This window comes from Geotrypetes seraphini, chromosome 5 (genome assembly GCF_902459505.1).
Source record: "Geotrypetes seraphini chromosome 5, aGeoSer1.1, whole genome shotgun sequence".
Classification (NCBI taxonomy): Eukaryota; Metazoa; Chordata; class Amphibia; order Gymnophiona; family Dermophiidae; genus Geotrypetes; species Geotrypetes seraphini.
In genome coordinates, this window is record NC_047088.1 from 125,198,917 (window position 1) to 125,226,361 (window position 27,445).

Consider the following 27,445-nt stretch of genomic DNA (forward strand, 5'->3'; position numbering starts at 1 on the left):
CTCTGCTTACTCAGAATCAGCAGTCCCTACTACATCCCAACTTACAGTCTGTGCACCTGACAGCTTGGTATCTCTCGGGCTAACTTCGGCTCACTCTCTTCTTTCTCAGCCTGTCCGTTCTATCATTGATGCTTCCAGGAAACCGACCACCCTTCATTGTTATCAACAGAAGTGGTCTCGGTTTTCTTCCTGGTGCCTCTTGCATCACCATAATCCCACATCTCTAGCAGTGGGGCTGGTGTTGGACTATCTTCTTTCCTTGTCTGACTCTGGTCTCAAATCTACCTCTATCAGGGTTCATCTCAGTGCCATTGCTGCCTTTCATGAACCAATTCATGGAAAACCCCTGTCCGCTCATCCTTTGGTTTCCAGGTTCATGCGGGGCCTTTTCAACGTTAAACCACCTCTCAAGCCCCCTCCTGTGGTCTGGGATCTCAATGTAGTTCTTTCCGCCTTAATGAAGCCTCCTTTTGAACCTTTGGCCACAGCACATTTCAAATTTCTCACTTGGAAAGTGGTCTTCCTTATTGCTCTCACCTCTGCCAGGAGGGTCAATGAGTTACATGCACTAGTGGCCGATCCACCTTTCACTATTTTTCACCATGATAAGGTGGTTCTGCGTACCCATCCAAAGTTTCTCCCTAAGGTTGTGTCTGACTTTCACCTTAACCAGTCCATTGTCTTACCTGTTTTTTTCCCGAAGCCTCATTCTCATCCAGGTGAACAGGCTTTGCATACCTTGGACTGTAAACGTGCTTTGGCTTACAATTTAGAGCGCACTAAGCCTCACAGATCATCTCCTCAACTTTTTTTGTCTTTTGACCCTAACAAGATTGGTCATCCTGTTTCTAAATGCACTTTATCCAATTGGCTTGCTGCTTGCGTTTCTTTCTGTTATGCTCAGTCGGGTCTGACACTGGAAGGTTCTGTTACGGGCCACAAAGTTAGAGCTATGGCAGCGTCTGTAGCTTTCCTCCGCTCCACTTCCATTGAGGAAATCTGCAAGGCTGCTACTTGGTCCTCAGTTCATACTTTTATGTCTCACTATTGTCTGGATTCATTCTCCAGACGGGATGGACACTTCGGCCAATCTGTTTTACAAAATCTATTTTCCTAATGACCAACCTTCCCTCCATCCCTCTGTTTGTTAGCTTGGAGGTCACCCATCAGTCAAGAATATGCTGCCTGCTTGTCCTGGGATAAAGCACAGTTACTTACCGTAACAGGTGTTATCCAGGGACAGCAGGCAGATATTCTTGCGTCCCTCCCACCTCCCCGGGTTGGCTTCTTAGCTGGCTTATCCTAACTGGGGCTGCGCACCTCCGTCGGGCGGGAAGGCACTCGCGCACGCGTGGTGCGGCCTAGCTAGAACTTTCTAAGTTCTTAGAGTGCAATCACTCTAAAATTGTCTGTACCGGGGCTCCGTCGGTGCCGTCACCCATCAGTCAAGAAAATCTGTCTGCTGTCCCTGGATAACACCTGTTACGTTAAGTAACTGTGCTTTTTGAGAGGAAATTCAAAATCCGAGTGCTCGATCTCAGCTCGCTTGAGTCACCGCTGCCCTCTTGGCCACTCCCCGTCAGCCATCTACTGATTGTATAGTCTGCATATTTATCTCGGAGCCATATTGACGCATGATGTCACTCACTGTCAAATCTGACCTTTCTATTTCCCTGACAATGCATTCTTAATACTAAGTTCAATAATTTCTGAGCTTGATTGTTGTTCTGTCAGCAGTTCTGATAAGTTTTGGTAGGACATCTTGTCCTGTACTGTTGCTTGAGTTTATCTTCTTGTTTGTGTTTGTCTTCTTGAAAAGTCTCAAAATATCCAAGGGTGCTACTACCAGCAGATATGTGCCAGCTACTGGAGCAGAGGTGAACTTTTTATACAAGCATATTATTTCTGCTGACAGGGAGAGATATGATTGTTCAGAAACTTGAATTCATAAGCACAATGTCTCTCTTAAAAATATAACTTTTGGGGTCTCATAGGGGTCTTCACCTACATTTTCATGCAGGTCTTACTCTTGATTCTTCCTCAATTTGTTCCAGAAGCATGCTCCTAAACCAAAGTTCTCGTATATCAAAGCGAGTTTCCCCATAGGAAATAAGGGGAACTCGCTTGATTGGTTCCATTCCCCCCCACTCCCAAGGCCACCGGCACTGCTCGCTTCCACACAGCCCCAGCCCTGAGGCCTCTGGTGCACTTCTACCACCCTCACCCAAGAACCGGCATTGCCCCCGCCCATAAACGCCCCTCCCACGAGAACCGGCATTGCCTGCCTACCCAAACCCTTACCCCAATCTGGCACCGGCATGCAGCACCAACCCATAGGACATGCTGGTGCCTGAAGATCCTTCCTCTTACCGCTGGGCTGGGCCTTGAGCATCTGCTCATGCTCAAGGCCTTCTGGTTCTCGCTCTATTCTCAAAAATGTAAATCTCGCGACCCTCTTTGTTATCACTAATTTTTATTATGTTTTTCCTTCCTTATCTTAAAGTTCCTGTAAACCGTACCAAGCTCTATCTTTATGGAGAGGATGCGGAATATAAACTTAAGGTTTAGTTTAGCTTCCAAGCAGGCATTCCAAATTGTCACAAACTGCTTTTATTTGATTCATTAAATCAAAGTTTATAGCATTCACAACCCCACTTCAACTGTTCACTTACCATGTCTAAAGTAGACAATTGTGACTGTTGCTATTGTTAGGGTACCATCATCTGAGCCACTATAAAGGCTAACATAATGAATTTGTCCTTATACTCCTCATACAATCTCTGACAGTGGCCATCTTGGATTATTATCAATCTTTTTTCAAAATTGTATTTCTGCCTCAAAACCCCTCGATTTGATTAAAAATTGTTTGAGATGGAGTCCCCAGCTTCTAATATTCTGAATTTATACAGTGATTGCGCCAGATTGGTGCTGGATCAGTGACCGTGTACCGTGTGCCTTAGCACGCAGGGGAAGGGGGTAGGAACTTTGGATTTGGCCTCCTCCACATTCTCCCGGGCTGGGGAGCCAGTCTGAGTCTGTGATTTTGGTAAAGAATACCATTCAACAGTTTTAAGGGTGCAAAATGCCAGCATTCTGAGTCTGGGGACTCTTGTTGAACTCGTTTGTCTCAATAGCTCCCTGCCAGGGTGTAACTTTTTGCCAGAATTTATTCGGCTTCTTTGGAAAGCTTTTTCCATGGACCCTGCGCGTTCATCTTGGCCGGCGGGCATGGCGGAGCCATCTCGATTTGTTATGCTGCTGTCGAAGCCACCTGTTAGGAAGCCCTCTCGTCCTGCTGTGGCGGACTTTGATTGCATCAGCTGCCATTCCGATATTATAATAATATTAATAAAAAGTTTATATACCGCAGGACCAAAAAGTTCTATGTGGTTTACGATAATTAAAAATGCTACAGATTCAATAAAACTTACAAAGCTAAAAGCTCATAACTAAAGCCTTAAAGATCAATCATTGTATAAAATTTTGAAATCAGCTACCTAAGTGCTTCAGGAACAAATATGTTTTTAGGTGTCTCCTAAATTCCTCATAAGTATTAGTAAGTAAAAGCAGTTTTTTCAGATCTTTACCCCATAATGCTGCCTGATATGAAAAAAGTTGTTGATGATATTTTTTTCAGTTTGCATCCTCTAACCGGTGGGGAGACAAAGTTCAAGTGTGAGCTTCTCTTATGTCTATTGATTGAAAAAGAAAAAAGATCTGTTATATATTTAGGAGCTAACCTAAATAAAACCTTAAAACAGAAACAGCCAAACTTAAATTTCACATGCGCCTCCATCGGCAGCCAATGTAGAAGTCAATAAGAAGGTATGACATGATTGAATTTCTTCAGCCCAAAGATATTATGTTCATAATTTCTCCTGACACTGCTTCTACTTTGGATCCAGCTGATACCATTGCTGGGACTAGTTGCCTCAGATGCCCTGCGAGTCTGGATTTGGAGGATGACCCTGTGGGTTGCAGGCTCTTTCAGCATAGTTCGGTCTCCTTTTTCATTGATGATGTTCTTAAAGAGATTAAGCTGGATCCTCTTCCTTCCACTTCTCAGGATTCGGTCCTGGACCATTTGAAGGTGCTGTCTTCCTTTTTTTTTTTTTTTTTTTAACTTATCCGCAGCTTACTGGGCTGATTCAAGCACAGTAGGACTCTCCAGAAAGCTCTCTGTGATCTTCTAAAGCTAAGGCGAAGCTTTATCCGCTGGCGCCTGACTTTCAGCAGGTTTATGAACAGCCTAAATTGGATTCCACTGTGGCGCAGGTGATCAGGTGCACAGCCCTTCTTAGTGAGCGGTGTGTGATGCTTTGGGATTTTCAGGATCACAGAATGGCATTATATTAAAAAAGATTTTTGAAGTGGCATCTTTGGGTCTCAAAGCGGCAGTGACCACTTCCTTTATGGCTCATGCCTGTCATAGATTGTGAGGCACATCCTCTGTGGAATTTCCTTCTGTCCTCCGCTGATTATGGATGGTGTGGATTATGTAGCAGACGCCCTTTATGATCTCATTTGAGTTCTTGGCAAGGTCTTGGCTTATAAAGTGTCTACCCACCTAAGGCACATTTCCTCGCTGCGCTGCACAAGTTGATTTTAAGACTATTTTAAACTGTCTTTTTAAGTTTTGACTGTTCATGTTGTTTTTATGCTGCTTTTAATTTCTGTCTAACAGCTTTACCCAAGCCTTCTCTGGGCTCGCTTTGGACTCAGCCCCCTGAACCATGAACCTGCTTTACCCAAGCCTTTTCTGGGCTCGCTTTGGACTCCGCCCCTGAACCTTGAACCTGCTTTACCCAAGCCTTCTCTGGGCTCGCTTTGGACTCCGCCCCCTGAACCTTGAACCGGCTTTACCCAAGCCTTCTCTGGGCTCGCTATGGACTCCGCCCCCCGAACCTTGAACCTGCTTTACCCAAGCCTTCTCTGGGCTCACTTTGGACTCAGCCCCCCGAACCTTGAACCTGCTTTACCCAAGCCTTCTCTGGGCTCGCTTTGGACTCAGCCCCCCGAACCTTGAACCTGCTTTACCCAAGCCTTCTCTGGGCTCGCTTTGGACTCAGCCCCCTGAACCTTGAACCTGCTTTACCCAAGCCTTCTCTGGGCTCGCTTTGGACTCCGTCCCCTGAACCTTGAACCTGCTTTACCCAAGCCTTTTCTGGGCTCGCTTTGGACTCCGCCCCTGAACCTTGAACCTGCTTTACCCAAGCCTTCTCTGGGCTCGCTTTGGACTCCGCCCCCTGAACCTTGAACCTGCTTTACCCAAGCCTTCTCTTGGCTTGCTATGGACTCCGCCCCCTGAACCTTGAACCTGCTTTACCCAAGCCTTCTCTGGGCTTGCTTTGGACTCCGCCCCCTGAACCCTTCTCTGGGCTCGCTGTGGACTCCGCCCCCTGAACCTTGAACCTGCTTTACCCAAGCCTTTTCTGGGCTCACTTTGGACTCCGCCCCCTGAACCTTGAACCTGCTTTACCCAAGCCTTCTCTGGGCTCGCTTTGGACTCCGCCCCTGAACCTTGAACCTGGTACATGCTTCTTATATTCACTCTCCTTGCGGTGCACGCCTTCGGTCCTGCTCCTTAGTGCACTCCTTTGTGCGCGACTGCCAGGCGCCAAAGTAAATTTATCAATCCCACCAAGTAAGGCTTTTAAACATTTTTTGTACTTACGGTATTAGCCTCACTCTGCATTTCTTACATTTATTTAATTCATCTTACTCTTAATTTTTTCACCATTCCACCCGTCTAACCCTACTAGTCTTATAAAAATGGATTATCTCTCCTCTAATATATCTGTAATTAATGGGCACCGACCACATAAGCCAGATAATAGACTTGCTCCTTTTCAATTCCCAGAACGTCTAGATATTCCCTTGCTATCTCATCAAAAGGGTTCTCTTAACGCTAGTGTGGCCTTACTTGGCCCATTGACCAAGCAAGTCAAAATAAGCCTAATTAATATCCGCTCTCTTAAAACCAAATATCACTTACTTAAAGATTTAATTGTCCAGGAAGGCTATTTTATATTTTGTTTAACTGAAACATGGCTCACTGAAGGGGAAGAAGCTTATCCTTCTTACACCTGTCCCCCCGGATTCTCTTTTCTTTACAATCATCGGCGTCTTAAACGTGGAGGAGGTGTAGCAGTTATTTATTGCGACTCAATAGCATTAGGTATTGAATATTCCCCAGCCAATGCTTCAATAGAATTTATTCAATTTACTATTCAGACTCGACCAAAGTTAGACGTACTTCTTCTTTATTTACCTCCCCCTATTAGTCAAGATAATTTTGCTCAATTACAATCACTTTTATTTGATTTTGGATCTTCCTCTTCAAATCCATTGATTTTAGGTGATTTTAATATTCATTTTGACGAACCTAGTAATACTTATACTAAAGAAATCCTATCTTATATGTCAACCAACTTGATTTTTGTCCAGTACTAACAGTCCTAACACACCAAGCAGGACATACAATTGACATGGTTTTGATTCCTTCTTTTGCAACTGGCAATTACTTGACAGGACCCTGCCTCCCAGTTCCGTTGTCTGATCACTTTCTAATTTCGATAACTCACATAACTTCACTTCACAAAGCGCATAATATTTCTCATACTGTTAAGATTCTTCAGACTGAAGGGGACAACAAGTACGAGGGGGCATTCGGAGAAACTGAAGGGAGATAGGTTCAAAACAAATGCAAGGAAGTTTTTTTTCACCCAAAGGGTCGTGGACACTTGGAATGCGCTACCGGAGGAAGTGATCAGGCAGAGTACGGTACAGGGATTCAAACAGGGATTGGACGGATTCCTGAGGGATAAAGGGATCGTGGGATACTGAGGGAGGAGCTGGGATGTAACACAAGTATAGAAAGCTAACCAGGTATTAAGTATAGAAACCCAACAGGTCGTGCATGTGCAAGACCGGAGGGTTAGGACTACGATGGGAAGATAGGACTTCAATGAGAAACCAAGGTGGCAAGGGAGCACCTTCTGGTGATTCAGACAGGTCGTGACCTGTTTGGGCCGCCGCGGGAGCGGACTGCCGGGCAGGATGGACCTATGGTCTGACCCGGCGGAGGCACTGCTTATGTTCTTATGTTCTTAATAGAGATTTTAACAACTTTTCTTTTCACTCAATTACTTCAGCCTTTAAACAAAATCTTTCAGACCTCAAGGCCAGCTCTATGGACGATTTTCTAGTCCAATGGAATTTATCCACAAGACATCTATTAGATGAGTTAGCACCGACCCAAATAAGACCCGTTTCCACTCGAAAACAATTAAATCCTTGGTTTACGGTAGAACTTGCCCTTATTAAAAAACAGCTTCGTTCCCTAGAACATAGGTGGAGAAAAAATAAGACCCAGATCAACCATGAAAAATACAAAAAACATTCTAATCTATACAAACTAAAAATAAATCAGGCAAAAATGAAATATTATTCCGGACTAATTCTGAAAGCTAAAAATGTTTCTACTCTTTACTCCATTCTAAAATCAATTTCTAATAAACAAAATCAAACAACTAATAACCTGCCCACCGCCCATGAACTTGCTACCTACTTCATAGAGAAGGTTAACAGTATTAGGAAAAACTTTACTATGAATCTATATTCCATATCAGATCAGGAGCAAACCGATTCAAGATTCTCACTATCCTCAAAATGTTCCCAATTTAATTTACCAAATCTTTTAGATAGAACAGTTCAAGATTCTGGGAAGGAAGCTGAAGATGAGGGCCCAGAAGATAGTATTCTCAGAGATCCTACCGGTACCGAGGGCAGATGTGAAAAGGCAGGAAGAACTACAATCAATAAATGCGTGGATGAGGAGATGGTGTGAGGAAGAAGGATTCCTCTTCGTGAGAAACTGGACAACGTTCTGGGGCAAGAGCAAGCTCTACAGGAGAGATGGACTGCACCTGAGCGCGGCGGGAACAAGACTTCTAGCAAACAACGTCAAGAGAGGAATAGAACAGGCTTTAAACTAAGAGAAAGGGGAAAGCCGACAGTCGACCTAGCGTCGATGATTCGGAAGAAGGTATCCCGTGAAGATACTGAGGGGAAAAAAGGCAGGGAAGAAACAAGAGACAAATTACAGGAGTCAACTAACCCAGAAGAGGAGGTTAGAAAGATTGTAGCAAAAGAGAAGACACCAAAGACTGAAGCACAGGGAAAAGAAATGAAGACAACAAAATGCCAGGATCTAAACTGCATATATACTAATGCAAGGAGTTTAAGAAACAAAATGGGGGAGCTAGAAGCCATGGCCAATGCAGAGGACATAGACATCATTGGAATCTCTGAAACGTGGTGGAATGAGGAAAACAAATGGGATACAGCACTGCCGGGGTACAAGCTCTATCGCCGGGATAGGTCAGGTCAGAAAGGAGGAGGAATAGCCCTATACGTAAAAGAAAGCATACAATCGACAAGAATGGACACAGCGGAGATGATCAACAAACTGGAATCGCTATGGGTTAAAATACCGGGTAGGAAAGGGCATGAAATAAAGATGGGCCTATACTATCGTCCACCCGGGCAAACCGGAGATAGCGATAAAGAAATGGATGCCGAGATGAAGCGAGAATGCAAAAGCGGTTACACAGTTGTTATGGGAGACTTCAACTATCCTGGGATAGACTGGAGTCTTGGAAGCTCAAGATGCGCTAGGGAGACAGAATTCCTGGAGGCTATACAAGATTGCTTCATGGAGCAGCTTGTTAGAGAACCGACGAGAGGAAATGCCACTCTGGATTTAATCCTAAATGTACTAAGGGGACCTGCAAAGGAAGTGGAAGTAGTGGGACCGTTGGGAAACAGTGATCATAATATGATCAAGTTCAAGGTTGAAGTAGGCATACCGAACGGAAAGAGAACCATAGCGACATCTTTCAACTTCAGGAAAGGAAACTATGAAGCAATGAGGGAAATGGTAAGGAAGAAACTTAGGAACACTTCCAAAAAATGGCAAACAGTAGAACATGCCTGGTCTTTTTTCAAAGACACAGTGAGCGAGGCACAAAATCTGCACATCCCCAGATTCAGAAAGGGGTGCAAAAAGGGTCGAACAAAAGACCCAGTATGGATGACTAAAATAGTGAAGGAAGCGATAGGCAATAAGAAAAATTCATTCAGGGAATGGAAAAAGGACAAAACTGAAGGGAACCAGAAGGAGCACAGGAAGTATCAAAAAGAATGTCACCGTGTGGTTCGAAAAGCCAAAAGAGAGTATGAAGAGAGGCTAGCCAGGGAGGCACGAAATTTCATACCGTTCTTCAGATATGTTAAAGGGAAACAGCCAGCTAGGGAGGAGGTAGGACCGCTGGACGAAGGAAACAGGAAGGGAGCGGTGAAGGAGGAGAAAGAAGTCGCAGAAAGACTCAACATGTTCTTCTCGTCTGTATTTACAAACGAAGACACAACCAACATACCGGAACCTGAACAAATCTTCAATGGAAATCAAGCAGAAAAATTAACATCCATAGAAGTGAGCCTTGATGATGTACACAGGCAGATAGAAAAACTTAAAACTGACAAATCCCCGGGTCCGGACGGAATCCATCCCAGGGTTCTGAAGGAATTAAATCAGGAGATAGCGGAACTACTGCAGCAAATTTGCAACCTATCCTTGAAAACAGGCATGATCCCGGAGGATTGGAAGATAGCCAATGTCACGCCCATCTTTAAAAAGGGATCAAGAGGTGACCCGGGAAACTACAGACCAGTGAGTTTGACCTCGGTTCCGGGGAAACTGGCGGAAGCACTGATTAAAGAACACATCGATGAACATCTGGAAAGAAACGAACTTTTGAAAACAACCCAACATGGTTTCTGCAGGGGGAGATCGTGCCTAACGAACTTATTGCACTTCTTCGAAGGAATTAACAAACGGATGGACAGAGGAGACCCCATAGACATCATATACCTTGATTTCCAAAAAGTCTTTGACAAGGTGCCTCATGAACGTCTACTCCGGAAACTGAAGAACCATGGAGTGGACGGAGACGTACATAGATGGATCAGAAACTGGTTGGCGGGTAGGAAACAGAGGGTAGGGGTGAAGGGCCACTACTCGGACTGGATGGGGGTCACGAGTGGTGTTCCGCAGGGCTCAGTGCTCGTGCTGCTGCTATTCAATATATTCATAAATGATCTCGAAACAGGCACGAAGTGTGAGATAATAAAATTTGCGGACGATACAAAACTATTTAGTGGAGCTGGGACTAAAGAGGAATGCGAAGAATTGCAAAGGGACTTGAACAAATTGGGGGAATGGGCGGCGAGATGGCAGATGAAGTTCAACGTTGAGAAATGTAAAGTATTGCATGTTGGAAACAGAAACCCGAGGTACAACTATACGATGGGAGGGATATTATTGAATGAGAGCAACCAAGAAAGGGACTTGGGGGTAATGGTGGACATGACAATGAAGCCGACGGCACAGTGCGCAACAGCCGCTAAGAAAGCAAATAGAATGCTAGGCATAATCAAGAAGGGTATTACAACAAGGACAAAAGAAGTTATCCTGCCATTGTATCGGGCGATGGTGCGCCCGCTTCTGGAATACTGCGTCCAATATTGGTCTCCGTACCTTAGGAAGGATATGGCGTTACTCGAGAGGGTTCAGAGGAGAGCGACACGCTTGATAAAAGGGATGGAAAACCTCTCATACGCTGAGAGATTGGAGAAACTGGGTTTCTTTTCCCTGGAGAAGAGGAGACTTAGAGGGGATATGATAGAGACTTATAAGATCATGAAGGGCATAGAGAGAGTAGAGAAGGACAGATTCTTCAAACTTTCGAAAAATAAAAGAACAAGAGGACACTTGGAAAAGTTGAAAGGGGACAGATTTAAAATGAATGCTAGGAAGTTCTTCTTTACCCAACGAGTGGTGGACACCTGGAATGCGCTTCCAGAGGGAGTAATAGGGCAGAGTACAGTACAGGGGTTTAAGAAAGGATTGGACAATTTTCTGCTGGAAAAGGGGATAGAGGGGTATAAATAGAGGATTACTGCACAGGTCCTGGACCTGTTGAGCCGCCGCATGAGCGGACTGCTGGGCATGATGGACCTCAGGTCTGACCCAGCAGAGGCATTGCTTATGTTCTTATGAGATTGAATCCCTTATCAAAACCATTAATACCAAGGGCTTTCAAGTATATTATATCCCCCCTTTTATTCTCAAACGCTATTTTACTATTTTCGGGCCCTTCATCCTTGCACTAATTCAAGAAAGTCTTCAAAGAAGCATAATGCCTATAGCATAGAAAGAAGCAGTCATTCGACCCATTATTAAAGACCAAAAAATTAGTTCTGAAGAAAAATCCAATTACAGGCCAATCACAAATATCCCCTTCTTGGCAAAGGTAACTGAGAAGGTGGTATTTAATCAAGTATCCGAGTTCATAGAAAAAACAAACATTTTACATCCTAACCAAACGGGCTTTACACAGTATCATTCTACCGAATATTCACTGATTGGCCTAACCACTTCCATACTTTACTTTTTAGATCACCATACATCAGTCCTTCTGATCTCCCTTGATCTTTCATCTGCATTTGATACAATTGACCATAACCTTCTCATAGATAGATTACAGTCCATTGGCATTACATATCAGGTTCTCCTCTGGTTCAAATCTTATTTTGAAAATCACACTTCAATTGTATCCTTTAATAACTCAACTTCAGAAAGTTTTTCAGTAACTTATGGTATTCCACAGGGGTCCATTCTTTCACCACTTTTGTTTAGTATTTTTCTTGCACCACTTATGACCCTCTGCCAAGATATTGGCTTTACCGCTTATGCTTATGCAGATGATATTAAGCTTTTGCATCCACTTGACCCAACTAACCCCGCAGAAACATTAGAAATTAACAGGGAACTTGAGGAGATTCATCAATGGCTTGACAAAAACAGATTAGCCCTCAATGTTAATAAATCAAACATCATGTTTTTCCCTTGGAAAGATAATTCTAAAGTTTCTTTTCCAATTTCGATTAAAGGTACCGCCTTACAACTAATAAGTAATATCAAAATCTTAGGGGTGGTCTTTGATGAAAAACTGACTTACCGTAATCATATTAGTAATATTGTTAAATCTTCCTTTTACAGACTTTGCCAAATTCGTTCACTATCCAAATTTCTATGCCCAAAGTCTCTTAATATACTAATTCATTCCCTGGTTATTTCGAAAATTGATTATTGTAATGCTTTACTTATGGGAATAGCTCAAAAAGAAATTAGGCGTTTGCAGATCATTCAAAATACCTCAATTAAACTCATAATGAAAGCAAGGGAAATTTGATCATGTCTCTCCTCTTCTTAAGAAAGCACACTGGCTTCCAGTAGCACATCGAATTCAATATAAACTAAATCTACTTACGTACTTTCAAATCCCTGTTAAATAAAACCCCAGCTTTCATCTACAAGTTATTGATCCCTTATACCCCAATCAGATCACTGAGATCTATTGACCAACATCTATTAGTTACGCCCTCACTTAAAGTTATTAATACACGGCGGCACTTTATCTTCTCTGTTACAGCTCCTCAAACTTGGAACTCCCTCCCTATTTATCTCAGAGAAGAAAAGAACTTAGATAAATTTAAAAGTAAACTTAAGAGCTTTATTTTCAAAGACGCTTATGATATTTAGGAGTCCCAGCCTATTTTTGCTTATTTTCATAAGGCTACTTCTTTTATTTCCCTCCTATTGTTTTTTTACCATAATCGTCCTTCTTTCTATCATTATTATTGTATTTCATTACCCTGCCTTTCCCTTTGTTTTCCTTTTCTGTTTATTCTGTTAGTCGTTAATTTAATATGTTTTGTTCAGTGTCCATCTGTCTTTTATAACCCCTGTATTATCTGTAAATTGAATGATTTGTTCATCGCTTAGATATTTGAGTAAGCGATTAATCAAATACTTAATAAACTTGAAACTTGAAGGGACGCTTCCTCCAAGGCCACACTGACCAGACTTCCTTTCAAGGGCCAGCTTCTATTTGGTAAAGGCCTGGATGATCTTAGGGCGATGCTCAGCCACACTGGACATAAGTCTTTTCCTGTGAGCAGGTCTCGTCAGCCAGCGGGTGGAGACTATAGTAATTTTTGTTCTCTCACAGGCTTCGTCAGGGTTCCGCAGGATCTTCCTCTTGATACTCCCAGGGCTACCATCCTTGATAAACAGTTCCAATTCCAGGTGGCTTCAGGCCACTAACTCCTGAGTAGCAGCTGTTCCTAAGAAGACCCAGTGATGCCAGCAGTCATCTGGAGCTTCCTTGCATTGGAGGTCGTCTCTCAGTTTTATCAGGTGTGGACTCCTGTTTCATCGGATCAATGGGTGCTGGACATCATTTGAGAAGGGCACGAGAAGGGCACGAGAGAGATTTCTTTTGCCCGCCTCCGGAGCTGTTTCTGGATTTACCTTCAGTAAAATAGGCTATTGAAATCTAACCTAGTAAAAAGCTTTCACAAACAGAAGTGTTTTTAATTGCTTCTTAAAAGACATCTTGTTCTTATATAACCTCAAACATCCTGGCAGAGCATTCCATTTCAGAGGACCCACCACAAGAAGACCCACCGCTGTTGCTTGCGTTTTCTTGTAATGGGCTATTGATAGCTTCATGGCAGATTCGGATCTTAACATTCTAGATAATAATAATAATAATAACAACAGTTTATATACCGCAGTACCGTTACGTTCTATGCGGTTTACAAAAGATTAATGAAGTACAAGTTAAGAGAACTTAGGGGATGGGAAAACAAGAGGGGGATAATGTAATAGAACCGTTATAGAGGGGAAAGAGAGTAGTGGGTCAGCTGTCTAGATACTTCGGGAACAGGTGAGTTTTGAGGCTTCCTGAATAGCTTGTAAGTGGTGGGCGAGAGCAGTTGTTCTAGATCTTTACCCCATAAAGCTGCTTGATGTGAGAGAAGGTATTCGTGGTGTTTTTTTAGTTTGCAACCTCTAACCGGGGGAGGAACGAAGTGCAAGTGGGAGCTTCTCTTGTGTCTGTTGGCTGAGAAGGAGAAGAGGTCAGTTATGTATTTAGGGGCTAGTCCGTAAAGAACTTTAAAGCAGAGGCAGGCGAACTTAAACTTCACACGAGCTTCCAACGGCAGCCAGTGTAGCTGTTTGTAGTATGGCGTCACGTGGTCAAATTTCTTTAGACCGAAGATAAGTCTGACCGCAGCGTTTTGCATTATTTGTAAGCGTCGCATATTCTTTTGGGAGGTTGCTAAATAGGCGATGTTACAGTAGTCGAGTTGACTCAGTATGAGGGATTGTACCAGGATTTTGAATGCAGAGTTGTCAAAATATGATTTAATGCAGTATTCTTCAACCTTTTTACACCTATGGACCGGCGGAAATAAAATAATTATTTTGTGGACCGGCAAACTACTAAGACTGAAATTTTTTTTTAAAAACCATCGCCGCCCCATCCCCGTGAGCTCGGTCCCAAAAACCATCTGATCCCATCCGCACAAGCCTCAAATAGTTATGATTTTATATTGAACATATTTTATTAAAGTATAAAAAGAAACAATATTCTATACAATTGTCATTTTATAAATACAAATAATACAGGGCAAAGATCAACAAAACCCCTGTCTCCCCTCCCCTTCACATATATCCTCTCTACTATCAAGAAAACTGAATAAGCCAAATTATTACAGAATGCTACACAAATATCATATAACAGAATACCACAGTCACACATGACAGGAATGGTGTTAGGGGAGTGGAACTAGGGCAACTGCCCCCTGGTCAGAGAGAGCCCTAAGCCAGCTGGAAGCTAAAGAAGCACTGCCTGGGCTTTGCACTCCCCAGTTATGTCTAGCAATACATATTTCAAATCTGATATATTTGAATCACAAGATAGAAATTAAATTATTTTTTTTCTACCTTTTGTCGTCTCTGGTTTCTGCTTTCATTGCCTTTTCACTCTCTTCCAGCCAGTGTCTGCCCTAAGAACATAAGAACATAAGAATTGCCACTGCTGGGTCAGACCAGAGGTCCATCATGACCAGCAGTCCGCTCACGCGGCTGCCCTCTGGTCTAAGACCAGCACCCTAACTGAGACTAGCCCTACTAGTGCACGTTCTTGTTCAGCAGGAACTTGTCTAACTTTGTATTGAATCCTTGGAGAGTGTTTTCCCCTATAACAGCCTCTGGAAGAGCGTTCCAGCTTTCTACCACAGAACTTCCTTACGTTTGTACGGAATCTATCCCCTTTCAACTTTAGAGAGTGCCCTCTCGTTTTCCCTGCCTTGCAGAGGGTGAACAACCTGTCCTTAGCTACTAAGTCTATTCCCTTCAGTACCTTGAATGTTTCTATCATGTCCCCTCTCAATCTCCTCTGCTCAAGGGAGAAGAGGCCCAGTTTCTCTAATCTTTCGCTGTACGGCAACTCCTCCAGCCCCTTAACCATTTTAGTCGCTCTTCTCTGGACCCTTTCAAGTAGTACCGTATCCTTCTTCATGTACGGCGACCAGTGCTGGACGCAGTACTCCAGGTGAGGGCGTACCATGGCCCGGTACAGCGGCATGATAACCTTCTCTGTCTCTTCAGTCCAGCATCTGCCCCTTCCATTCACTGCCTGTCTTTCCCTGCCATCTCTCCTCCTGCCCCCCCCCCCAATTTGGTCTGGCATCCATCATCTTCCTTCTGTTCCCCTCATGGTCTGGCATCTCTGTCCTTCCCTCCCCCCTGTGGTTTTTAGCATCTCTCTCTTCTCATTTCCTCCACTCAGATCTGATATCATTCTCTGCTCTTTCTTACCTTTTCTTCTCTGGTCTTCCTTCTCTATTTTCTTCCTCCATCTAAATTAAATTCTTTCTTACTATTTAGTCCCGTTTCCCTCTTTTCACTGTGTCTACCCACAGCTTGTCACCCCATTCCCTCACCCCTCCATTATCTTACTATTTTCTTCCCCCTTTATCTCCTCCTTCCATCCAGTATGTGTTCTTTCCCACTTCCATTCAGCATCTGCTCTCCCCTCTCAACTGACATCCATCTGCCTTCTGCTCTCTCTCTCTCCCTTTTTCTCACTTCCATCATCTGTCCCCTTCTCTCTCTCATCTCCTCCATTCCATCATCTGCCCCTTCTCTCTCTACCCCCCCAACTTCCATCATCTGCCCCCCCTTCCCCTCACCTTTGCGGGTCACTTTCTTTCCCCTGAGGGTGGCTCATGTCAGAAGGGAAGCTTTGGCCGAGCAGAACCGCTTGCAAGGAACAGTTGAACTTACTTGATTGATGTCGATGCTGGGGCCCCTTGGCCTTTGAAGGAAAAAAAAAAAGGTGGAAAAAAGGAATCTGCAAAGGCGAGAGGAAGGGAAACCTCCAGGACAGCTTCTCTTTGCCCTCCTTCAGCGGCCCAAGAGTCCAGACCAACAGCGGCAGCTCTGTGTACTTTTAACTTTGGCACAGAGCTGCCCCTAAGCAGTAGTTTAGCGCGGTTTCATGAGGCAGCTTCGGGGCCTTTGCTAGACCGGCCCGCTTCGATGATGCGATGTGGGCCGGCCTAGCAAAGGCCCTGAGGCTGCCTCATGAAACCGCGCTAAACTACTGCTTAGGAGCAGCTCTGTGCCGAAGTTAAAAGTACACAGAGCTGGCGCTGCTGCTCTGGAGATGCGGAGACAAGGCAGGAGGCAAACACGGTGGAAGGCAGGAGTCCCGGCACAGCGACTGCAACAGGAAGTTGCAAGTCAGCTGACGCCGGCCTTTCGTTGCGGCAGGGACCGAATCCTTTGCGGACCGGCAAGATTTTTTTGCGGACCGACACCGGTCCGCGGACCGGCAGTTGAAGAACTGTGATTTAATGGATTTAAGCTTCCGGAGGCTGGAATCCTTTTTGATTAAGGAGTCTACCTGCCTTTCATGGTTAGGCATTGATCAAGAGTTACTCCCAATATTTTAATGGTGGGCTGTATGGGGTAGTTAAGTTTGTTGATGCCTAGTGGTGTTTTGGTGTCAAGCAGGTGTGGGGAAGCGACAAAAAATTTTGTCTTCTCTGTATTGAGCTTGAGCTTGAAGTCTGTCATCCAGTGCTCCATCAAGTTTATGGCTTCTGATGCTTTGGGAATGGTTTCCGAGATGGAGTTGGCAAATGGGATGATGATCGTAAAGTCATCAGCGTAACTGAATAATTTTATCCCTAGCTGGGTTAATTGTACGCCCAGAGAGGTCATGTAGATATTGAAAAGCAATGGGGATAGTGGGGACCCTTGCGGTACACCGGATGGGTTGCTCCAGGAGTTGGAGAGATCATTATTGAAATGTACCTGATAAGTGCGGGATAGAAGGAAGCCATGAAATCAGTTTAGCACTTCACCCCTGATGCCAATAGCATCTAGGCATTGTAGCATTTTCACATGATCTACTAGATCAAAGGCATAGCTCATGTTGAATTGCATGATCAGGGCATTGAGGCCTTTGCTTAACAATAGATGCAAATTATCTAAGATAGCCGCAATTACGGTTTCCGTGCTGAAAAGAGGTCTAAAGCCGGATTGAGTCTCATGTAGGAGTGAAAACTGGTATATAATAGATGGTATATAATGTTTCAATACTTGCTTTAGATACCACTGTGCTATCCCATAGATCGCTTAGTGAATAACCATCAAAATTTTGTATTCAATTCTACCTTGAATTGGCAACCAGTGGAGACTCTTCAGTATTGGCGTTATATGCTCATTCCAAGCCACCCTGAATCATTCTCGCCGCAGCATTTTGCACAATTTGGGAGTGCCTTGATTTTATTTTTCACAATACCTAACAATAGGGAATTGTAATAATCCAATCTGGATAGCACCAAGCTCTGTACCACAATTATCATATAGCAATTTAGTCATAAAAATAATTTTTTAATGATTAATTCTTTTGTCATCTTCCATTCTGGTTGCTTTTTAGGTACCTCCAGGAATGAATCCTCTGGCTGGGTCATATCTGGCTATGTCCATCTCTTTCAATCATAAACTACTAGCACTTTTTACTGAGCCTGGGTATATCTGGATGGGATCATCATCATTAAAGGTGAGAATAGTATTGCAATCTCATAGTAGGAAGCTTCAAATAGTTATAACCAACATTGATTCACTCCTAAGAATACAAACCGCCTAGAAGTCGCAAGATTATGGCGGTATAGAAGAATAAAGTTATTATTATTATTATTATTATTAATCACCAATTACATTTGTCATTAGCGTGTATTACAGGAGGATATACTACTGAGGAACTGGAGACTCAGAGAAATGTCAGATCAAATATGGGGCTTATTTCAAAAGTGAAACACATCCAAAAACTTGCCTAAAGAGGCAGGTGGACATTTTCTCCCCAAACCTTTCAATTTGCTATTTAGATGGATACCCATGCTGTTTATTCACAGTTTGTCTAAATCTCAAGGGGCGTGTTAGAGCCATCGTATGGGCAGGACTAGGACAGTCTTATGACTTGGGACTTTTTTCTGCCATAATCGAGCATTTAAGCACAATTTGGACGTTTGGGGCTAGACCTCTTTTAGCAAAGAATAAGGGACAAAAATGTGCCCAAATTGACCAGATGACCACTGGAGGGATCTAAACATGATCTCTCACACTCCACAAGTGGTCACTAATCCCCTCCTATCCTCCCAAAGATGTAAATAAAAAAGTACATACCTGCCTCTATGCTAGTTTCAGATGTTATGGGCAGTCCTTGTGTTCTCTGGAGTAACCTGGTGGTCAATGCAGTGGACTGCAGAGAAGGGAACCCAGGCCCATATACCCCTCTAACTACTATACTTGTAATGGAAATTCTTGTACAATCTCTCTGGATGCTGAACGGATGGGATCTTGATCTGTATTAGCTTCAGCTGCAGGCAACTAAAAGATGATCCCTCCCCTTTGGGCTACCTGCCCGGGAGCTTCATGTCTTGTTCAGTTTGCTCTGCAGCTTCTCTGCATGGTAAGATCTCAGTTAATTCTTCTCTTGATTTGTTTTATCTTCCTAGTTCTTTTGGGGGGGTTTTTCCACAGGTTTGTCCACGTGCTGCGGATCAACTCGGTGCGAGTGATCCTTCGGCTGGAGATCGCAGACATTTTAAAGTTTGTCTGCTACCGGAGGGTGCTTTGTAAACCTGAAACTGCAGCCTCTGGACAGCCTGCAGATTGGATTGGGTGTCCAGGTTCGGGACCCGTCTCTCCCCTAGTTCGTCCGAAAAGGGATAGAGTGCAGGCTGCTGCGGTTCCAATGAGGTACGCCGGGATCAGAACCGCGCCACGTGTCTTCCCTGATTTCCCTGAGGGGTCCTGGTGGTCGTGATCTGAGGTGGCAGGGAAGGTGAGGTGGTCAGAAGACCTGAAATATCCAGTTTATTCAGCTCCTGAGGTACTGATCTCCTTGCTTGTACTGTGTTTTACAGGCTGCCATAGGCTTTCATTGCAGCACATGTCTCTATGGTGTCTGTGAGTCACAGAGTTTGCCAATTTTTGGGGGAGGATCTTCAAATCGGGGTTTTTGGGGGTTTCCTTGCATGCCCTGGTCCCCCCACCTGTAAAATCTAATTTTGCCATTTTTAGCGTTTTCCTGCGTTTTTAACAGCCAGTTTTTTTTTTGTCAAAATCGGTACCCACGGCAGCCATCTTGGATTTTTTAAAACGTTTTTAAAACTGTATTTTTTTGACTTAGAAACTTCATTTTTGCTCCAAACTTTACAGATGGCCACCTTAGGACAGGATGGCATGGATTCATGCCTTAAATGTGGCGGATGGCTTGCGGATTCGCAGCTGTGTGTTACTTGCGCTGCGGCCTGTGAGAGGGGCATGAGCTGAACGTGGATGCCGCTCTATCCTCCGGGGAGGTTCTAATTGCCTCTGATTCCACCGGAGATGCGTTTCCAGCGTCTTGGATGCCAAATTTTGGGTGAGGAGGGTGCTTCCGCGAAACGCAAGCGTAGTTCCGGGGATAAGTCTCATAAGTCTTCAAAACACTCCAAATCGGAGTCCCGCAGATCGGCCACCGGAATTTGTGGATATGATGTATCAGGCTTTCATGCAAAAGTCCCCCCTAAGACTCCAGTGCGACAGGCTGTGCAGTCTTTGGATTCCAGCATGTCAGTCTGCTCTCTTGCTGGTCCGCCGGAAAGCCAGTGGCAACTTCCTGCTATTGCCTCACTGCCTGCGTCAATTTCTATGCCGTTGCTGTCGCACGGCTCTTTGGCGGGCTCCGCTGATGTGGCTAGCCTAACAGATATCGGGGATTCCCGGAGCTCTGGGGTTCATGATCTGGGCGAGGATCAGGCAGTGCGCGGGCTATTTAAGTCCAGTCGCCTTCCTGATCTTATCTCTGAATCCCTGCGGATGTTGAAACTTGATTCTGACTCTGCGGTTCAGGCGGAGTGTTCCATAATGAGTACTAAGCCCCCACTTTACGCTTTCTTTCTGGATCACGCGGATTTGGCGGAAATGCTTTTGAAGATTTGGGAGGCCTCGGAGGGCCATGGCGAAATTGTATCCCATGGCTACGGAATTTTCCAAGCGCCTAGTCTCGCCGAAGGTGGATTCGGCGGTGGCTCAGGTCATTAAATGTACTTCCTTGCCCTCGAATGGAGGGGTGGTCCTGAAGGATGTCCAGGACCGTAGACTGGATTTTGTTATGAGGCGTCTTTTTTATTTTGCTGTGATGCGGATGCAAGCTGCAGCGGCCACTTCTTTTGTGGCCCGGGCATGTCATACTAAACTTCGTCAGGATCCTGAGGAAGTTGACCTTCGGGATCTTGATTTCCTGATCTTTGGAGTGAATTATTTGATATTTTGAAGGTTTTTGCTAAGCTGGGAGCTTATTCAGTTTCTGCTAGGAGAATGTTATGGATTCGCCAGTGGTCGGGAGATTCTTCATCCAAGGCTGCTCTCAGCGAGTTGCCATTCAAAGGTTTGCTCTTATTTGGTCAGGGTTTGGATGACCTTATAGCAAGTGTGCAGGACTGTAAGCCTAAGGTGCTTCCTGGCCCTAGATCTCATCTGCCCAGGGGGTCAGGACGGCCAAATTTTCATCCCTTCCAGAGGACCTCACAGTACGCCGGACCCCCTGCGGCGGGACAGCATTTCAGAGCCTCCTACAGACCTCTCTTTGGAGGTACAGTGAGCCTGCAGCCTCCCAACTCTCGACCTTCGGTCCCTTCCAAAAGAAAATTATGACGCCAGGGCTCTGGCAGGGCTTCCCCAAATCGGGAGCGGCTGTCAGCCTTCCTTCCGGAATGGCTGAAGACAGCCTCGGACCAGTGGGTTCTGGAGGTACTCAGAGAAGGTCTGCGACTGCACTTTTTCTGGCCACCGGCGGACTTCTTCGTGTCCTCTCCCGAGGACAATCTGGACAGGGCCGGCAAGGTGCGCACTACCGTGCGCCGGTTGCTAGATCTAGCAGCCATAGAGCAGGTCCCACAGGACGACTTGGGCTGCGGGAGATACTCGATTTACTTCATTGTGCCAAAGAAGGACTTCGTCAATTGCAGACCAATTCTGGACCTCAAAGCAGTGAATGCATTCTTGCAAGTTCTGTGTTTCCGGATGGAAATGGTGCGTTCTCTAATAGCAGCAGTGGCACCCGGGGAGTTTTTGGCTTCCTTGGATCTCACGGAAGCATATGCCCACATCCTGATTTTCCCAGAACATTGGAGGTTCCTGCGGTTTCATGTTCTCGGGAGGCATTTCCAGTTTGCAGCGCTCCCTTTTGGTTTGGCATCGGCGCCCAGAGCCTTTACCGAGATTATGATGGTGCTGGCTGCTCATCTGCGATCTCTGGGTGTGTTGGTGCATCCGTACCTAGACGACTGGTTGATCAGAGCTCCCTCGTGGGAGCAGGGCCGCTTGGCGGTTCGCCAAGTGGTGTCTCTACTGGAGTGTCTCGGATGGGTGATCAATCTGAAGAAGAGTTGCCTCATGCCGACCCAGGAGTTGGAGTACCTGGGTATCCGGTTCAACACGGGCCTGAACCTGGTGTTTCTTCCAGAATCCAGAAAACTGAAACTCAGAAGTGCGATTTGGAACATGTTGGTGGTCCCTGCTCCGATGGCCTGGCAGTACCTTCAGATGTTTGGTCTCATGGTGGCAACCATAGACGTAATTCCGTGGGCAAGAGTTCGCCTGCGTCCTCTTCAGTTTTCACTTCTGTCGAGGTGGAATCCCCAGAGAGATGCACTGGGGATGAAGCTGCTTGGTTGGCAGCTGCATGCTGCAATATGCTGTGGTGTTTGAACCTAGTCACTCTGCCCACAGGGCTTCCTCTGCGGTTCTTGGATTGGGTGACCCTGACTACGGACGCGAGTCTCTCCGGTTGGGGAGCAGTTTGCATGTCCGTCCCAGTCCAGGGCCACTGGACACCGAGAGAGAGCTGATGGTCGATCAATCAGCTGGAGCTACGAGCGATCCGGTTAGCTCTGCTATGGTTCCAAGTGAATCTCCACAGGAAGACTGTCCGTGTGTTCTCGGATAATGCGACGGCTGTTGCCTAAGTTAACCGTCAAGGGATTGGAGGCTTGGATACTCTTTGCATGGGCGGAGCGTCGGCTTTATCCGCGGCTCATGTGGTCGGCATCGACAACATTCAGGCAGACTTCCTCAGTTGTCAGACTCTGGACAAGGGAGAATGGTCCCTGTCCGAGCTGACTTTCAGGGTCATAGTGCACTGCTGGGGGCATCCCACCTTCTATCTGATGGCGTCCTCAGTGAACAGGAAGGCGGACAGATTCTTCAGCCGCCAACGGGAGGGCGTCAGCGTCAGACTTGACGCTCTGGTTCAACCTTGGCTCACAGGGGAACTTCTGTACGTCTTTCCTCTTTGGCCCATGATAGGGTGCATTTTGCGCCTGGTGTCCTCGCACCGGGGTCAGATGATCCTTGTGGCTCCGGACTGGCTCAGACGACCTTGGTACGCAGACCTTGTGAGGTTGAGCTCCTGGAGCAGTCTGCGTCTTCCTTGCCATCGGCGGTTACTCACACAGGATCTGTTTGCTCTTCAAGATCCGGACCGCTTTGGTCTTACAGCCTGGCACTTGAGCGGCCAGCCTTGACTGCCAGGGGGTATTCCTCTGCGGTTATCGCCATGCTCCTGCAGAGCAAGCGGAAATAGACAGTCTCGGCCTATGCGAAGGCCTGGAGATGTTTTCAGGCTTGATGTGCGGGGCTCCAGGTGGACCCTTTGATCCCGTCGATGGCTCAGGTTCTGGACTTCCTGCAGGATGGCCTCAGGAAGGGTCTGGCAGTATCTTCTCTACATGTTCAGATTGTGGGACTCTCCTGTTTGGGTCCCTCTTCGTTCAGGGGTTCTCTGGTTTCTCACCCGGATGTCGTCTGGTTCATGTGGGGGGCAGGGAGGCTGAAGCCTCCCTTGCGACTGCCTTGTCCATCGTAGAGCCTGAATTTGGTCCTGCGATCCCTGACTCATCCGCCCTATGAACCCCTGGATGCAATCTCTCTAAAAGATCTTACCATTAAGACCGTCTTCCTGTTGGCGATCATTTCTGCACGGCGAGTATCGGAGCTTCAGGCTTTGTCGTGCAGGGATCCTTTTCTCCGCATTACGGAGTTGGTGGTGATTTTGAGGACTGTGCCTTCATTTCTTCCAAAAGTGGTTTCTTCTTTCCACATCAACCAGGAAATTCGGTTGGCAGCCTTTGTTGCTTCGGGTTTCAAGTCTCAGGATCATGTTCTGTGGTCTCTGGATGTCAGACGTCTTCTCTTGAGATAGCTGGAGGCAACTAACGACTTCCATCTGTTGGATCATCTGTTTGTCCTGGCGGGCCCCGTGCATCGGGGTCAGCCTGCTACCAAGACTACTATTTCGCGTTGGATAAGAGTGGCTATTTCCACGGCTTATGTGGCGGCATGGAAGAAGTCTCCCCTTGGGGTGAAGGCTCACTCTACCAAAGGAATAGTTTCCTCTTGGGTGGAATCTCATGCGGTCTTGCCTGCAGAAATTTGTCAGGCAGCCATGTGGGCTTCCCTTCATTCCTTTTCCAGGTTTTACAGGCTTGATGTGGTGGCTAAGGGTGATACGGCCTTTGGCGCTTCTGTTCTTGCGGTGGGCTCATCGGGCCCCCCCTCTGAGTTTTAGGACAGCTTTGATATGTCCTGTCCGTTCAGCATCCAGAGAGATTGTGCAAGAATGAAAGATTAGGTTTCTTACCTCTGCTAATCTTCCTTCTTGTATATCTTCTCTGGATGCTGAACACCTGCCCCTCTGTTTTTTTGTTCAATTCACAGGTCGCCTCTTCAGTAACTGGTAAGCTGGATTTCTGTCTTTGACCAGCCTCACTAAGAATTTCATACGTATTTTCCCTTGTTGGGTTTAAGGTTTAGGGGGGTTCCCTGGGGGGTTACCCCTTCTGATCTTCAGGCTGTGTCCATGTTCCAGGGTTTTCCTGGATTTTGTAGTTTATAATGCTTGCATTATCTGTTTGTTTCCAGTTGGCCATTTTTGGCCATAGTTTTTAGTATAATACGATATTGAGCAGAACTGACTGGTAGCAGGAGTTTTCTGTTGTCATAGGTCTACATGGCTTTTCTACTAACTGAGCAAGATAGGAAGCTCCTTGGTAGGTAGCCCAAAGAGGAGGGATCATCTTTTAGTTGCCTGCAGCTGAAGCTAATAGAGATACAAGATCCCATCCATTCAGAGAAGATATACAAGAAGGAAGATTAGCAGAGGTAAGAAACCTAATCTTTCAATGTGAGCTCTCCAAAACCCACCCAAAACGTACAGTGCCATCATATATGTGCCAGGTGCAGGCAAAACGCTCTTGGACTACTTTGCTGACAAAGTAGTCAAAATATGGTCTCACCTCGACTCCACTGCACTACAGATGTTGTTCCCCCCCCACCCCGTGACTCAGGCAAGATAATTAAAATTACAACTGGGAACCTAACTCACTTTGAAACTATCACCCACGATGACATCACCGATATACTAGACAACCCTTGTTCGCCACAATGCCTGGTGCAGGAGTGCCCAAATGGTTGATTGTGATCAACCAGTAGATCGCAAAGGCAACACGAGTCGATCGCATTGCCTTTACGATCTTTTTCTGCTTGCTGCTTCCCCAAGCCAGGCCTGGCACGTACAAGTGCCGGACTCACAAGACATCACCTCCGACGTCAATTCTGACATCAGAGAGGAAGTTCTGGGCCAGCCAATTGCTGCCTTGCTGATCTAGAACTTTCTCCCCGACGTTAGAATTGACGTCAGAGGTGAAGACTTGTGGGCCCGGTGCTTGTACGCGCCAGGCCTGGCTCGGGGAAACAGCAGGGAGAAATTGGCGTAGTGGCTTGGGGATGGGATTAAGGAAAGAATCGGGGAAGTGGAGAAATCGGCATGATGGCTTGAGGGAGGGGGCAGGAGGAGAGAGAAAGAAAGACAGGCAGGCAGGGGGAGAGAGAAAGAAAGGCAGAAATAAAGAGGGGGGCAGGGGGAGAGAGGAAAAGGCAGAAAGAAATATAGGTTTTACAGAAGAAGGAAGTACAACCAGAGACTCATGAAATCACCAGTTTTATTGTGAAGCAAACACACAAACAGAGCAGAAACAGCCCAAAAATATCCAAGTATAAGGTACACGGTAAGGCAACAAGGCAGTACACAGTTCGAATCTCAAAACACAGCTAATGCAAGAGAGCAGAAAAAGGACCAGCACAGGGAGCCGTAAGAGCCCCTTCCTCAGAAAAGGGTCAAAACCCAACAAAGTGCCAGCCGCAAAGCAACGAACTAAAAAGAAGAGAAAAAAAGAGATGTAAACAGTCTGCGAGCTACTATGTTACTTGCTACTATGCGTTACTATGTTACTATGTATTTACAGAGCTTGCTCCCAGATTTTAAATAAACCACCCTCAAAACCCCACCACAGAAAAAACTGGAACCCCCCCTCTAACCCCCCCAAACCCCTCACCCCCCCAGCAACTGGAGAAATAGAAACAGACTTACGTCACAAAAGGTTAACCTCAGCCAGGACCTGTTCCCAGAGCAACCCATACAGCCGATGAGAACCCACCAGACTCCCCCCCTCACTGCGCAACTCCCAATAGGCCAGTTCTCGGAGGGACTGCTTCCAGCTCATGAGCTCTGGGGCCGCCCCATCCATCCACAAGCGGAGCACTCCCCGCTTGGCTGCCAGAATATCAACATAGAGGAAACGCCAATGGTCCTCTCCCAACCCCTGGTCCAGCAGCCCTGCATCGTGGCCCAAAACCAGAATCCCATAAAACCACTGAACCGGCACCCCCAGGATCTTGACAAGGAAATCCAGCACCCAATAAGTGCCCAGAACGGGACATTCAGTGATCATATGCAGTAAGGTCCCAGGCAGTTGCCCATATTTCACACATTCAACAGACTCCCAAAGACCTGCCCTCACCACCTGCAGCCTAGTAAAGTAAGTGCAGTGGAGCAACTTAAATTGAAGCTCCTGCAAGAAAGCATTACGTGCCCCTCGAGAGATATTAGAGAAACAAGTTTGAAGCACCCCAAGAGTAATCTCCTCCCCCAAGTCCAGGGACCATTTAGAAGCCAGAGAGATCAACTGAGTGTCCTCCCTCTCCGCCTGCTCTGTCCCATACCAAAATAACAAAGAATTGAGAGCAGCGGGTAAGGACAGAAAAATCTGATCCACTTTCAGGAATTGATTGCCCCTCGGCTGGCACCGAAGATTAGCCAGATAATAATGATGCAACTGTAGGTAAGCAATAAAAGGCATATGAGACAGATCCTAGGTGGTGCAGAGTAAGTCAAACGAGGGAAAAGAAGAATACGGAGGTCCCGAATATGGCACATGACCCAAACAGAAATGCTCGCCAAATTGCTCCCCAATGCCCCCAGGGGCTCCTACCCCAGGCAGAAAATTGGGGCTCTGGCTAAGCTGCTGGAAGGCCCAATTGCCCAGCCCCTTACCAATCCGATGATGCCACCAAGACAACGCTTTCCTCAAGGGGGTCAGCCAAACTGAATGGACTCCAAGAGGTACTTCTCCATCACGGGCAAACAAGACAGGCCAGCGCCGTAAAAGGAGCCGTCCAAGAATCGAAAAGTCTCGCTGGAGCGAAGCAAGACCCAACAGTAAAGAGCTCATGAACCCAACGCATGAGAGCGGCAACATTATATAAGCGAAGGTCTGGAAAGGCCAACCCTCCCCTATCTCAGTGTTGGGTAAGCTTCCACCAACCGATACGCGCTCATTTGTTGTGCCAGATAAACGAGCCAAGTTTCCAAGTTTATTATAAGATTTGATTAATCGCCTATTCAAGGTTCTAGGCGATGTACAACATTAATTACAGATTTAAGGTAAAAATACATATTTATAACAACTTAAAACAAATCAGATAGTCTGAAATACTTAACATGACTAAACATATACAATATAACAATAACCATACGTGACAACAATAGGTAAGGTAATGGAAAGAAATACA

The 27,445-nt window shown here is 45.8% G+C and overlaps 1 protein-coding gene across 3 annotated transcripts in view; it reads left to right on the forward strand.

Moving 5' to 3' along the window:
• The window catches only part of VPS16 (VPS16 core subunit of CORVET and HOPS complexes), a 1,150,777-nt gene that overhangs the window by 147,455 nt on the left and 975,877 nt on the right, over positions 1 to 27,445 (forward strand). For 2 of the 3 annotated variants that reach the window (XM_033944752.1, XM_033944754.1), the window contains exon 7: positions 17,928 to 18,050. The exons of the other annotated variant lie outside the window; for it this stretch is intronic. In XM_033944752.1, coding sequence (XP_033800643.1) covers positions 17,928 to 18,050 — 123 coding nt within the window. The remainder of the gene's footprint in view (positions 1 to 17,927; positions 18,051 to 27,445) is intronic. 3 annotated transcript variants of the gene reach the window in all.